The 13,315-nt window shown below is 45.6% G+C and overlaps 2 protein-coding genes across 8 annotated transcripts in view; one reads left to right on the top strand and one right to left on the bottom strand.

Annotated features, from left to right (window-relative positions):
• Window positions 1-2,119: 2,119 nt before the first annotated feature.
• TMEM60 (transmembrane protein 60) lies at window positions 2,120-8,420 on the bottom strand. Of its 5 annotated transcripts, none has more exons than XM_066633103.1 (2): window positions 8,091-8,420; window positions 2,120-2,784 (listed from the first exon to the last, which is right to left on the bottom strand). In XM_066633103.1, the coding sequence occupies exon 2, from the start codon at window positions 2,732-2,734 to the stop codon at window positions 2,330-2,332; it is 405 nt and encodes a 134-aa protein (XP_066489200.1). In that variant the 5' UTR covers window positions 2,735-2,784; window positions 8,091-8,420; the 3' UTR covers window positions 2,120-2,329. The 5 variants fall into 5 exon arrangements, with proteins under 5 accessions (XP_066489200.1, XP_066489197.1, XP_066489201.1 ...); XM_066633100.1 differs by lacking the exon at window positions 8,091-8,420 and adding an exon at window positions 7,361-7,468; XM_066633104.1 differs by lacking the exon at window positions 8,091-8,420 and adding an exon at window positions 7,229-7,346.
• PHTF2 (putative homeodomain transcription factor 2) overlaps window positions 7,962-13,315 on the top strand; it is a 114,537-nt gene continuing 109,183 nt past the window's right edge. For 2 of the 3 annotated variants that reach the window (XM_066633099.1, XM_066633097.1), the window contains exon 1: window positions 7,962-8,136. The gene's annotated coding sequence lies outside the window, so the exon portion shown is untranslated. Of the gene's footprint in view, window positions 8,137-10,004; window positions 10,040-13,315 lie in introns of those variants that run through there. The other variant, XM_066633098.1, reaches the window with a different exon arrangement.

Here is a 13,315-nt window from a genome sequence, read left to right as displayed (position 1 = left end):
TACTTATATTGCTTTTAACAAAATGTAGTCTACCAAAAATAGTTCTCTGTCCCCCCAAAGGGCACATAATCTGAAAAAAGATATAAAAGAAACAGTAGCAGTAGCCACTGAAAAGCCACCATGCTGGGGTGAGATAGACAATTGCTTTCCCCCTACTAAATATAAGACACCACTTTAAAAGGCACTTCTTAGCCTAGTTAGCATGGGTTAATTCAAAGATGTTCTGTTTCTATAGCATGAACATTGCTACAGAACTGAAGATAACACTCCCATGTACATATTTGTGGAACAGCACTAGTGATAGGGCTGTATCCTGGAGTTGTTATAACCAAGATCCTTGAATTGCACTTAGAACACAACTATTTTCTGCTTTTGGTTTTTTTGATCCAATCCAATTAGAATTGTGGATCCAATCTAATTACAATTAGAATTGTGGAACAAGATTAGCCTTCATTTACCTCAAAATGCTTTCTGTCTCTAAAAGGAAAGTAGGGAGATGGCCACATGCCCCTAGGGCAGCGGTTTTCCAACTGGGGCGTTGCAACGCCCCAGCCTGAAGGCCCTGGCCTCTTTCCCCTTCAGGGCGGGGGCAGGGAGGAGGCAGCAACGCAATCATGTCACTAAAGGGGCTGCAGGGACTGGGATGCACTCACCAGTCCCTGCAGCAGCTGTCCTGGGGTAGGGGAAGCCTTGTGCAAGCATCTGCAGGGCTCCCCAGCTCATCAGAAGTGAAAGTGGAGCAATCACGCTCCTGGTTTTGCTGAAGTGGAGCGCGATTGTTCCACTTTCACATTCTGCAGGCTGGGGAGCCCTGCAGATGCTTTCGCAGGACTCCCCGCACCCCGGGACAGCTGCTGCAGCAACTGGTGAGTGCATCCCAGTCCCTGCAACCTCCTGAGCGATGGGGATCACTTTGCTGCTGCCCCCCCCCCGCAAGAACTTACAGCAGTGCAAACTCCATGAGTTTGAAAACCACTGCCGGGGGGGGGGGGGGGGTTGTGTGAAAATGTGCTTTTTGTAATGTTTAAACTTGCCACCAATGAAGGCAGAATATGAAGGTCCTAACTAAATATAGGAGCAACTGATTAAGGTACGCTATCCAAGTCATTTAGGGCGGAAGTCTCCAACAGATGGATGGGTCATGACCAGACTTCAAGCAGTTTACAGCACTGCTGTCACTGCCATTCTGTTTTGAGACACAGGCCTGCAGTTTTAAAAATAGCAGGGCTAACAGTTCTAGATGAGGTTAATCCTGCTGCAAATTTTGGAGCAGTTGCTCCTTCAATGTCCCTGAGGTGGTCCAAACCTGTGAATTGAATAATACTAAGTATTTGTATAAACTGCTCGTTGAGTGTACAAAGTACTTCACTAGTGTTTCCAGTCAGTAAGATCTTTATTGGCATAAAATAATATATTATCTTAATGAAGTTCTTGCAATAACCCTGTAAGGCAGGCTTATAATTTGCACATTGCAGCTGAAATATTTAGGCTGAGAGGTAGGGGCTTGCTTAAGACCTAGTAAGACCATGCCAGAAGGAAAATTCAAACTGGAAGAATCCAAACCATCCATTGGGCTGGTGCAGCAACATACGCTGGCCCACAGTGTCACAAACATGCCATAAGGCATATTTGTGGTTACTTGAAAGCCAGATGGGCTGGCATGGAGGCCTGGCTGGCTCAGTAGCACTGGATCTGTTCTTTGTTGGCAGGCACAGGCACGCTTGCCCTGGGCAGTTTCTTGTCTTTAAGATAAATAGCCAGGGAGAATCCCTACTACAATCAGTTTTACCTTCTCACAACTTTTTCTGGTTCATCTGTCAAACAGCAAATAAGTGACCAGCCCAGGAAGGGGGTGGGACCAGTGGAGCCTTCTCAACCAGATCCTATCCTCTGTGCAGGGCTGAAAAGCCCCTTTTGGGTTGCTAGGCCCACAAACAGTAAGCTTCATTCATGTGCAGGTTATTGAGGGTGCAGGATTCGGCCCACAGTTCCCTGGCCTAGACTATTACCAAAAAAAGCCAGTAATTCCAGTCTGCTATTGTGCAGTATTACTCTCCTGTGACTCAAGTTGTGTAGATGGATATGTCACACATGCAATAGTATAAATGCATACAAAGCATGTTATTAGAAAGGTTTTATTTACAATATTTACATGAAAAACCATACACCTGTGCTCCAAATACTGAAGAATGAGGTCCAGAATAAAGGTTTTTTTAACATACAGCTTAATTCATGGTTTCTTTAGGTGATGTAAGCTTTTATTAAACTAAAGCTGCTCAGCAATATGATGCTGACTAATGAAATAGTAAATCCAGTTTATGGAGAAAAGTTAGACCCTTTGTACATAGAAGATGTTGAATCCAAGTTCTATCATCCCTCCAATGAGCAAAGCCCAAAAGGGAATAAAGACATAGGCTAGCTTTATTACAGCAAACCGTTCCAATCGAGCACAGAGGGCAAGGCAGAAGGCCAGTTTAAGCAACATTGCTGCAAGGTACCAGGCTTTCTTCTTCAGGTTTTGGGATCCATTCCGAGGGTCATACCCAGACTTACAACGGCCAGCCATTTTCACAATGATCATAACTAGAAGAATTGTATCAAATATCCAAACAGGGATAAATATTAGAAACCAGTTCCATGGTGCCTTTTCATCCAGTTTTAACACCAACATGATCAGGAATAGCAATGTGAAGAGCCATGTGAGCAGCACTCTCTGCGCCAAAGACATTCTCATTTAAACAGCTTTAGTAGTTGGACTGTAGCAGCAGAAAAGATGGTTAGTTCCTAGAATAAAAAAAAGTGAGGGGGAGAAATGATATCAGTCTAGCAACCAGTGACAGGAAGTTTACTAGGTTTATAGATGGCACCTCCTCCCAACTTGTGGCTTTCCTCCCACCTCAAAAAGTCTCTTAAACCAAGACTTGTATTAAGTCAATATTTCTAAGTTCTATGGGACAGGACTCTATATGGCAAGGTACATGGCCAACCTGCCAGGAAGCAAGCAGAAAAGATAGTGTTGAGCAGCAGATTAGCAAGGCAGCAAAATCCACTGCTGCTCTAGCACTGTTCCATTTCATCGCAGTTCTCAGTCTTAGCAGTGCCAGAAGGGCAACAAAACTGCCCTGCCCTCCTCACTGTAGGCACAGCCTCCCATTCATGTCTGCTAGGAACCCTGAAGCTAGTCAGTAGAGTAGTGACTGTCTGCTGCTCAGCAGGCATTACTCCAGGGCCTCGTCAGCATTCTCCCATTCCGCCTACAGTGAGCTGCAGACAGGAAACAGCCACCACTCTTCTCAAAGCCAGTTTGTGTCTCACCCTAAATGAGCAGGATCTAATTCACCTATGGTGTGGTTTTTGCTTGCCAGCAAAGTGTGCTTTTATTTTCAAAGTAAGCCAATGGAGAATGTTGTACTCTCACTTCAGCCCCCTTACCCACAGTATCGCCTTGTTTCTTCTTGCTCCGCCTTTCCCCCATAGAGAGCTATCTGCTCACTTCTCACCCCCCTTCCTCCAGCTTTGCCCCTTTTCTCCCTCCAGTTTGCTCCAGCATTGTCCTCTCTCTCCCCACCTCCAGTTTTGCTTTTTTTTCTGAACTCAGTCTGGGAAAGAGCCTATATGTTTCAAGTTTCGAGTGGAAACCAGAGTGAACTGACTTCTAGGATTTACATTGCTAGAAAGAACAAGAGAGGGACATAACTCTTTTTGGCTTCCTTCCTTCCTTCAAGTAGCTGTGTGTGCACATGCACACACAGACCATCCACCCATCTTGTACCTTTTAAGGACTGAACCAAGTTTGAAAGTACAGGGGGATCCCATATTCATGGATTCACATATCAGTGGATCTGCCCTTCCGTGTGCACCCCTGGCATGCATCCCCTCTGGAGGCAAAGGCAGCGGAGTTCCCCACACCTCTGGAGGGTCTTCTGAGCCTAGCAGAGTGTGTATGTCTGTATGTGGACTCTGCCAGGCTCAGAACAGAACCCCCACGGATACTGGGGCACACCTGTACTACTTTAGATTTTATGAACAGCAGACTGTTGGGTTCCCTACAACATGCTCCTCTGTTTTTTTGTTAACCATATACCCAATTCTGTAAAACTAAAAGTCTTGCTCTTCATTAATTATAATATGTTCTAAATAAAGTATCATCCTGCTTTGAACAGAAAATACTTATGGCCTAACAGTCACCTTTTTTTTTTTTTGGTTCATTTTTTCATGCTATGGCATCGAGTGAACTACCATATATCTTGCAAATTGTTTGCTTTCCATAAGCCGGGGAGAAAGGCGGGGTAAAAATAGTTATTATTATTATTATTATATTATATGTCCTACCAAGTCCCAGTTTTTGGTCAGTAGACTTTGAAAATACACTTTTTATACATGCTCTGCCATCTCATTAGTCCTGACAGTAAAAAAAGTACATGCAAGAGAAAATATCCATCTGGTTGTGACCCATGCAGTTGAAGTTCACAAGATGGAAGTCAGCCCACTCTTGAATTACAGTCACCAGACTACAGCCACCAAGGTGATGAACCTGCACCTAGGATATACCACTTCAGACTACAAAGCATGTAACCAAACATCTGTGTGTGTGTGTGTGTGTGTGTCTAAATTGTCAATAGCCATGCTATAAAACAAGTTCCCACTGAAACAACATCCTCACTGATATTAAGCCATCCCATGCAAATCTGACAAAGGGCGCAATCCTAACCCCTTATGTCAGTGCTTTCCAACACTGGCATAGTGGTGCCGATGGGACGTGTGCTGCATCCTGCAGTTGGGTGTTACTCACGGAGGCCTCCTCAAAGTAAGGGAGTGTTTGTTCCCTTACCTCAGAATTGCATTGCACCCAAAGTTGTGTAGCAGTTGGTCAACCACATTTCACATATCTGAAGTCCTTTTAAGACTGGGACCCACTTTTTAGAATGATAATCTGTCTGTCCCATTGGAAGTGATGTCATTTACTTAGAAGTGATGTCATAGCCAGAAGTTACATCATCAAGCTGAATTTTTAACACCCCCACACGACAAAATCAAATTAAGTAAGTGAATCAAAAGTTTACAATAAATATACATTTACAATTTATTTAAAATAAAGAACCCTCCTAACCCTCTCAATCAGTTGCTAATCTATTTAAAACACTGGTTCCCAATCTGTGGTCTGGGGACCACAGGTGGTTCGCAAGACCCTAAGAAATAGTCCGAGAGGTCTCAGGAAGATAAAATTGCTTTTGATCACTTCCAGCATCTTGCTGAGTAAGCAATCCCCCATAGACAACCAGAGAGGGCAGAGATCAGACCACTTACAGCTGGCAGCAAAAGCAGCAAACCACAAATCTCTATAAATAAGAAATCTCTAATCTTTTCTAATTAAAAATCTTTTCTAATCCCCGAACCTAAGCTGCCGGTGAACCTGGAGTCCCTGGAGGTGAAGGGAGCTGTGCTCCTCTTGCCTCGGAGGCCTTTCTGAAGCCCATAGAGGCTGTATGCACCCACCCATGGCCTCTGCGGGCTTCAGAAGCTGAGAATCATTTAAGGGCAACTTCCAGTTTTTTGTTTAAAGTAACTTTTAAATGAGGCTGAAGGCAAATGCACATGGCCTCTGCATGCTTCAGAAGAGCCTTGAGACTGACCAGAGCTTGGGTTGGGGGTGAAAACCGCAGGTTTCGAATACCTGAAGTTTTCGTTATCCACAGAGGTTCCGGGAACAGAACCTGTGTGAATAATGAGGGCTAACTGTTTTACAAATTTAAATGTATTTTTATCAGGGGATAAAAGTTTCTTTGGGGACCCTTCCGAAAGGGGGAGGGAATAAAAGAGTGGGGGGGAAGGTGGTGACAAGTGTGGGAATGGGGCAAAACAGGACAGGGGGAGCATGGCAACAGCTGGAAAAGTATTTGGAGCCCAGATCTACAGGGCTTCCCAATGCAAAGCCCAGCTCTACCTGCCTGTGCAGCATCAGCCGCTATATATAGTAATATGGAAAACCCAACACACTCCTCCATCTCCCTAAAATTAACTATAGAAAATCATTACAGAAAATTAGCATAATCATATTTAGGCTAACACTAGAATGTTTTGTGTATACCATGACTTCCTTCTGTGGTAGCTGTAGTCCCACAGCTGTGTCCCTGAACTCCTATACACTCCTTCAGGGAAAGCTGATCTATAGGCCAAAGAGCTACTATCGCAGGCCAGTTTCCTCCCAGATCTGACACCATGTTCAGGAGCGTAACGTATGCATTCCTTGACCCAACACACATGGTTTTCCATAGCAGTCATGCACCTAGAATCCCAGTATTATATATCTGGACTTACAGAAGGCAGTGGACACAGTTGCTCACCAAAGGCTGTTGAGGAAACTCCCCAGTCAAGGAATTAGAGGACAGGTCCTCTCATGGATTGGGAACTGGTTGAAGACCAGGAAGCAGAGTGGGTGTCAATGGGCAATTTTCACAATGGAGAGAGGAGAGGTGAAAAGCAGTGTGACCCAAGGATCTGTTCTGGGACCGGTGCTCTTCAACCTCTTCATAAACGACCTGGAGGTAGGGCTAAGCAGCAAGGTGGCCACATTTGCAGAAGACACCAAACTTTTCCGAGTGGTGAAGACCAGAAGCGATTGTGAGGATCTCCAGAAGGATCTCTCCAAACAGACAGAATGGGCAGCAAAATGGCAGATGCGTTTCAATGTAAGTAAGTGTAAAGTCATGCACATTGGGGCAAAAAAATCAAAACTTCACATATAGGCTAATGAGTAGCCCTATACGGGTGACTTCCTGAAGCAGCTGGGGGCCACTGTGAGATACTGGAAGCTGGACTAGATGGGCCTTTGGCATCAGCCAACAGGGCTCTTATGTTCTTGTCCCACATGGGCAGTGAGATATGAAAGTGTAAGATTCCAAGAAATTTCTGGGCCTCCTCTTTTGGCTCCACTTTTTGACCCTGGCCCAGGTATAAACCGCCCGCCTGACTTCCCCCTCAGGCCCTGCTTGTAACCCAGGCATCTTGAGGACGGCCCCCTCCCACAGGCCCCATTCCACATCAGAGGCCCTGCGTAGGGAGCCTCTACCTAATGAAACTGAGGTCCACTACAAACAGGACCTTTTTCAGAGCACAATCCTGTGCTTGTCTACTCAGAAGAAAGTCCCATTCTAGTCAATGGCATTTACTCCCAGGAAAGTGTGGGCAGGACTGCAGCCTTAGTCACGGCGCCAGCTTTCCAGCTCACCGTCCCCAGGAGGCATTCCAGGGCCTACCAATAACCTCGCAGGCGGGCGGGGGGAAGCCAGGAGTCCAGTCACGGGCGGGGCCTCGGCCACCCTCCAAGGACAGCCCAGTCGCCCCCTCCCCAGCGGCTCACCAGTCAAGCGCCGAGCCCCTCGCAGCAGCCGCGCTGCACTAGGACGGCCCCGGACGACCCAGCTCATCACAACCCCCCCAGCCGAGCAAAGAAGCCGCGCCGCCACAAAAGCCCACCTCCCACACTCTGACGAGGACGCGTCGCTCCACATCACTGGCCGCAGGAGCTGCCTGTCATAACGTTTGCTGCGCTCGCATTGGCTTTGCCGCCCCAAATCCCACCTCCTCTCCGGTTAAGCTCTCACGCCCCTCCTTGCACCCAGTCCCGCCTCCTCAGAGCGTCCATTCGTCAAAGCACAATCTTCCCTCGCCGCCTATTCGTAAGAAGAGCCGCCTATTACCGTCGCTCCGGATTCTCAGCCATTCATGTCTTTCTAAATCTTGGGTTTCTCCTTTTTCCCCTCTTGGGTCAAACAGCCCCGTCAATCAAGCATCTCAGCCCCGCCTCCCCAGGGGGCTGCCCTCCAACGAGAACACTTGTGGGCGTTAATCACTCCCTTCCCCACACACCAACCTCCTGCGGGTACGGAGGAGGCGGGGCGATGATGGAGGTACCCGCCCTTTCCTCGGGGGCGCGCTGTTGCTGCCGCCGCTACCTCAAGCGCGCGCGCACACACACACACACACACACTCAGACGCATACACACGCGCGTCCCGCCGCGAGCTGTTGCCTGGCGTGCCATCTCGTGCCCTCTGCCACTCAGTCAGTCAGTCGCCGCGCTTCAACCTACCTACGTGCCGCGTGCGTGAGTGCAGTGAGGTGGCTGCGGCTCACCGGTGAGATTCGAACTCCCCCCTCCAACGGTCACTCGCAACGGTCCCTCTTGTGGTCTCGCGACGGTCACTCGAGTGGCGCGCGGGGCAATGCGAGGAGATGGAAGGAGGGTTGGGGTGGGCGAGCGCCTCAGAGCGGGGGAGGGCGAGGGGTGGCCCCGGCTCCCCGGAGAGGGATGAGGACGGTCGGGGGGGGGGAACGGACGCGTCTTCGACGCTGAGAGAGGCGCGGAGCGTGGGAAACCCGCGGCAGCTTCTCCTTGAGGGGTGGGGGAGGGTCGTGAGGCCTTTGAGGGGGCTCCTCGGGTAGAGCGAGGTGAGGGAGGAGGGCCGTCTGTGTTGGAGTCGGTGGGCGGGTGGGGAGTCGCCAGGAGGCAGCTCCCACTTGTGGTGCCGAGCGGGAGAGGATGGGAAGAGGAGGCTGTCCTTGGAGGCAGGGAGCACACCGCGGGGAGGGGGTGTGGAGCTGAGATGGTCTGTGGGGGGAAGCACTGAGGCTTGCGGGTTGGGGGACTGGCAGTGATGCAGCTGCGGGGGGCAAAGCACTAAGTCCTGTGGGTTGGGGAACTGAGGTGGTCTGTGCAGTGGTGCAACTGGGGGGCAATGCACTGAGTCGTGTGGGTTGGGGGACTGAGGTGGTCTGTGTAGTGGTGCAGCTGGGGGGCAAAACACTGAGTCTTGTGGGTTGGGGGACTGAGGTGGTCTGTGCAGTAGTGCAACTGGGGAGGCAAAGTACTAAATCTTACAGGATTGGGAACTGAGGTGGTCTGGGCAGTGGTGTACCTGGGGGGGGCAAAGCAGTAAGTCTTAGTGGGAGTGTTCTGGGCAGTGGTCTAACTGGGGGGGCAAGCACTAAGTCTTGTGGGGTGGGGGTGGTCTGGGCAGTGGCGTAGCTGGAGGGGGCAAAGCACTTGCGGGGTGGAAAACTGAGGTGGCCTGGGCAATGGCATCACTAGGGACCAAAGTACCAAGTCTTGCAAGCATACAATTTTCCTACGTTTTGCTCCCCGTGCCCCAAAGGGGAGGGGCTGCTTGCACGGCCTGTTCAGGTGCCTGCAAGAATTAGTGCTTTACTCCCCAGCTATGCCACTGGATCTGGGTTTGTTTCTGTGCTTGTGTATTCATGTGAAGAATGGAGGTGGCCGGATGGGAGGTATGTGTGCTTGTGTGTGCAGACAAGGCGACTGCAGGCTCAGTGCCCACATGGTCATCGCCAGCTTGGTGGGGATGTTTGAGGGAGTTCATGCCGGGTCAGGAAAGAATGTACGACTGTAATTGGAAAGGAAAGGGGGTGGATGTGACGGACTGTCAGAGAGCAAAGGAATGGGTGTGTGTGAAGCAGCTCAAGCACACAGGCAGGCGCAGGGGAGGGTATAAAGCTGGTCTTATTATAGCTGGATGTTTTTTCTTCCTGAGCTTCCAGCTCTCCTGTCTGCTTGCCTTCCTGACATGTGAGATTTCTGAAAATGGAGCTTGGCTAAAGCAGGATCTCAAGACACCAATCCTATGCATGTCTACTCAGATGTCAGTCCATTATAGTCAATAGGGCTTACTCCTTGGAAAGTGTGGATAGGATTATAGCCTCCCAGAGCAAACTAGCTCCCAAGATGGAACACAAGTGCCAAAGTCATTGCTTTTTTTGTTTTTGTAGAATCATTTAGTTTGTAATCACACCAACCACCAGGGTGATCTTTGAAATAGGTGAACTGGTATGTAGATGTGGAGAGGGATTGTTGAGACCTTGCTCGCTTTGATAAGTGGTACTCTGCATCAGGGTTTAGCAGCATCTGCTTTTACTTTTTTTTCACTTGTATTAGGACCCTCTCTAATCCTTACTGCAACATTATGCTTGATCTGTTACCTCTAGGATTCGTGGTGGTGAAGGGGGTGATGCTCTTTTGGCCAGGTAAAATTCAATAAGATGTGTTGAAGGTTAGCCCCTGAAGTTAACTGTTAATTCCTTAATTCAGCATGACTTGCTCATCTTTCAAGAAGAGTTTTTTAATGGTTGAAGCAGATTGTAGGAATAATTATAATCCTTGTATTAAAAACTCTAGATTTTCAAACCTGTTTCCACTACCCAATTGCATCTTATATACCTTATTGTATGAAGATATTGGTTTGTATAGACTACTACTCCCCCCCCAAGCATTCCATGTTCTCTCTTATACTTGGGAGTGTCTCTTAACTGAAAATAGCTGTTAAACCACTGTAGTAAAATTTTATCTAAAAAATCTCTTTGGATTTTTATCTATGAGAGGGGTAGGCAGTTGCAGGAAGGTGAAAGAAACTGAAACATCAAGATATGTGTAAATGCTTCTTTCTTTGCTTGTTTTTTAATTAGTTCATTTATTTATTTAATTAGTTTATTTGCATTTTATTTATTTTTTATGGCCAATGGTTAAATTATTTTGTTTATTGCCAATTAAGTCTAGCTGAAGTTTACACTCTGGCCTGGCTGCAATTTGCTCCATGACCTTAGGCTAAACGTTTGTGGCACTTATCCACTTTATAGTGTGCTAAATTTTGAATAATGTGATTGATACATGTGGCAAGATCCTTTGAAGAATTGCCTTGAAATTATGCAAAATTGATTACAGTAACACAATCACTGTATAGGCATAATCCTTTGGATTTTCAAAAATCCAAGAGGCAGGCTCCAATAGCTTGCCTAAGGAAATCAATTTATGCTAATTTTTGTGTGTGGGTGGAAATATTTGAATGCAAGAATTCTAACTCAGATTCTGAAATGTATTGGTAAAGCTCAGGTTTTTTTTTGAAGAGCACTGCTTATAATTCAGTTGTATTTTAGCAGTTTTCAAATGCCAGTCTTGTATGTGTGGGTGAGCCATGTGGCTTCTTTACAAGAATCTTTATTAATGTGGTTATTTCTGGTTCACCAATCTCTCATGACAGGTCTGTTTTGCTTCTTAATTTATCTTTCCCTGGACAGGATTATAAATTTCACAGTAAACTTATCTTTGTTAAGGCACTGCATAGCTTAAGTGCCATATTTTAAATAAAAACATCTGTATTAATAGGGGGGAGAGGGAGGGGGAAAGGTAATTTTAAGGACCATTGTGTAAAATCTTTACAGTGTAATTTGTCTTTGAAGTTGGGTTTGTATATGGTCTTTATTGTTTTTATAGTATTGTACCAGGCAGTGCATGAAAAAATGAATAATTTGCAGCTAAATTTGAATTTAAATGTTGTACTGATTTGTAACCTAGATGTTGAATGATTATATGTTAAAACTGCTAGTTTAGGATTAACAAATGCTGTATCAAAATGTTGTAAATATTCAGTGTTTTCAAAATCTATTATAATTTGATGTGCTGTCATATTTGATAGTTCCTTCTGTGCACCCAGCTGAAAATGACTTGCTTACTGGTTTCTAAAGTACTTGAACAAAATTAAGAAAACAATTTTCTTAGAAGTTCTTTCCACAGAAGCCTATGGAACTACATCAGCCCATTAGATTCCATATTTCAGAATAGGTTTTATGTAGATGTGGCATGTTTCTATTCATATTAACTCAGAATTAAGTCCTACAGAGTTCAGTAGGACTTACTACATACTAGTAAGTCTGCAAAGATTTTAGCTTCAAATTAAATCTAGTTTGTGGGCTAGGTCTACATGGGTAAGTCCCAGTACAGGAATTAATGCATTAAATTCCTTGGTTTGGATCCAAACAGCTGCTCCAAGCAAGCTCAATGGATTGTTGTTTTTCTCTTTTTACTTTTGAATTGTGGACTAACATGATGCATCACAAACTGGTTTCAAAGGTAGTTTGCCTTGTAGCTGTTGAAAAAATGCATGCCCAGAGAGCTGGGTGTGTGAAGCCAGTTGCATAGTTCAGTTGATCCCAACCCTTGCTTCCTAGATGTATTATGAATATTCAGAGAGATGATACGCATACATGTGTATTTCTGCTAGTTTTATTAATATACGGCAGGAACTTTTTTCTCTATGGTTTGCAAACTGCCAAAAGCATTCTGGTTCAAAAAAAGCTTCAGCTAAATGTGTTGTTTAGTCCAATGAAAACAGTGCAGTTTCATTTAACCACGGGGGTTCGAGAACTGAACCCTTGCAGATATAGGGGCATGCCTCTATTATGTTATAAATACTAGTGAATATTTATAACACTTAATCTTTACATATTTGTTTAAAATCAAAGAATATAGGTAATTGTATTGAGGAGTTGAATTTTGAGATTCACTGGATATTGTAAGAACCTTAACAGTTATTTTGGTCATGTCATGTTTGTTATAATGTGTAAAAGCTCAACAAGATAAAGATCCAGTTCAGCTATATAGGTTGAGCCTCATTATTCAAGTGGGTTCAGTTCCAAGCACTCATGTGGATGACAAAAAAATGACACTATAGCAGATCAATTTAAAAAACAAAGTTTCTATGCTCTGGTGATTTAAAACAACCTTGCTGTCCTTTGTGATGTAAGATAATTGTCATTAAGAAGACAATCCATTAATCAGTTGTCCCCCAAACACTCACTCAGTCCCTCCCTTCACCAATGCAAACTGATCACCTTTCTTTGGTGCTCAGGGAAGGGAGGGGTAGCCTGGAGAGAGAAGGATTGATGGATTGTCAGCCAGCTGCCCCCCCTCTCATTAAGGAGGCTATTGTTTCTTTTAAGGACTGTTCAGTTTTTTAAACTGATTTTAAAGGGATACATTTTTTCCCCTTCTCCAAGGATCAGCACATTCCTTCTGATTTTCAGGGGGTCATTCGCGTTGAGTCAAATCCATGTATAAAAAAATCCGTGTATAAATAGACAGGACCTGTAATTGCTATGGTGCCCTGCTATGTGAATCTGCCATGGTGGCATGCTTTCTTATCCCCCTTTTCTATGTTTGCTGAAGAAGGTTGAAAGCTTTTGGTTTTAAACTAGCAAAAGCACCCATGCCATTCACCTTGGGGTACTATGATAATTTTTAATCACAGTTTATTCAGACAAGCCCAGATCAAATTTTGGTTGCTGATTCTAGATTGTGAGTAGTTAAAGTAACCACAGTTCTCTGAGCTTGGACAGCATGCTGAATTGTAGTGCAGATGCTTTTGATCTCCTTTGGTACATAAAGCAGGAGCAGAAAACTGGGAGTGTGTGTAAGCCCATGACAAGGGCATCTGACAGAATTTTATCAGGGTTTCCTTTGGGCTCTTT

Source organism: Tiliqua scincoides, chromosome 7, assembly GCF_035046505.1.
Source record: "Tiliqua scincoides isolate rTilSci1 chromosome 7, rTilSci1.hap2, whole genome shotgun sequence".
NCBI lineage: Eukaryota > Metazoa > Chordata > Lepidosauria > Squamata > Scincidae > Tiliqua > Tiliqua scincoides.
Note: the sequence above shows the minus strand (reverse complement) of the source record. Positions and strands in the feature narration are given on the sequence as shown.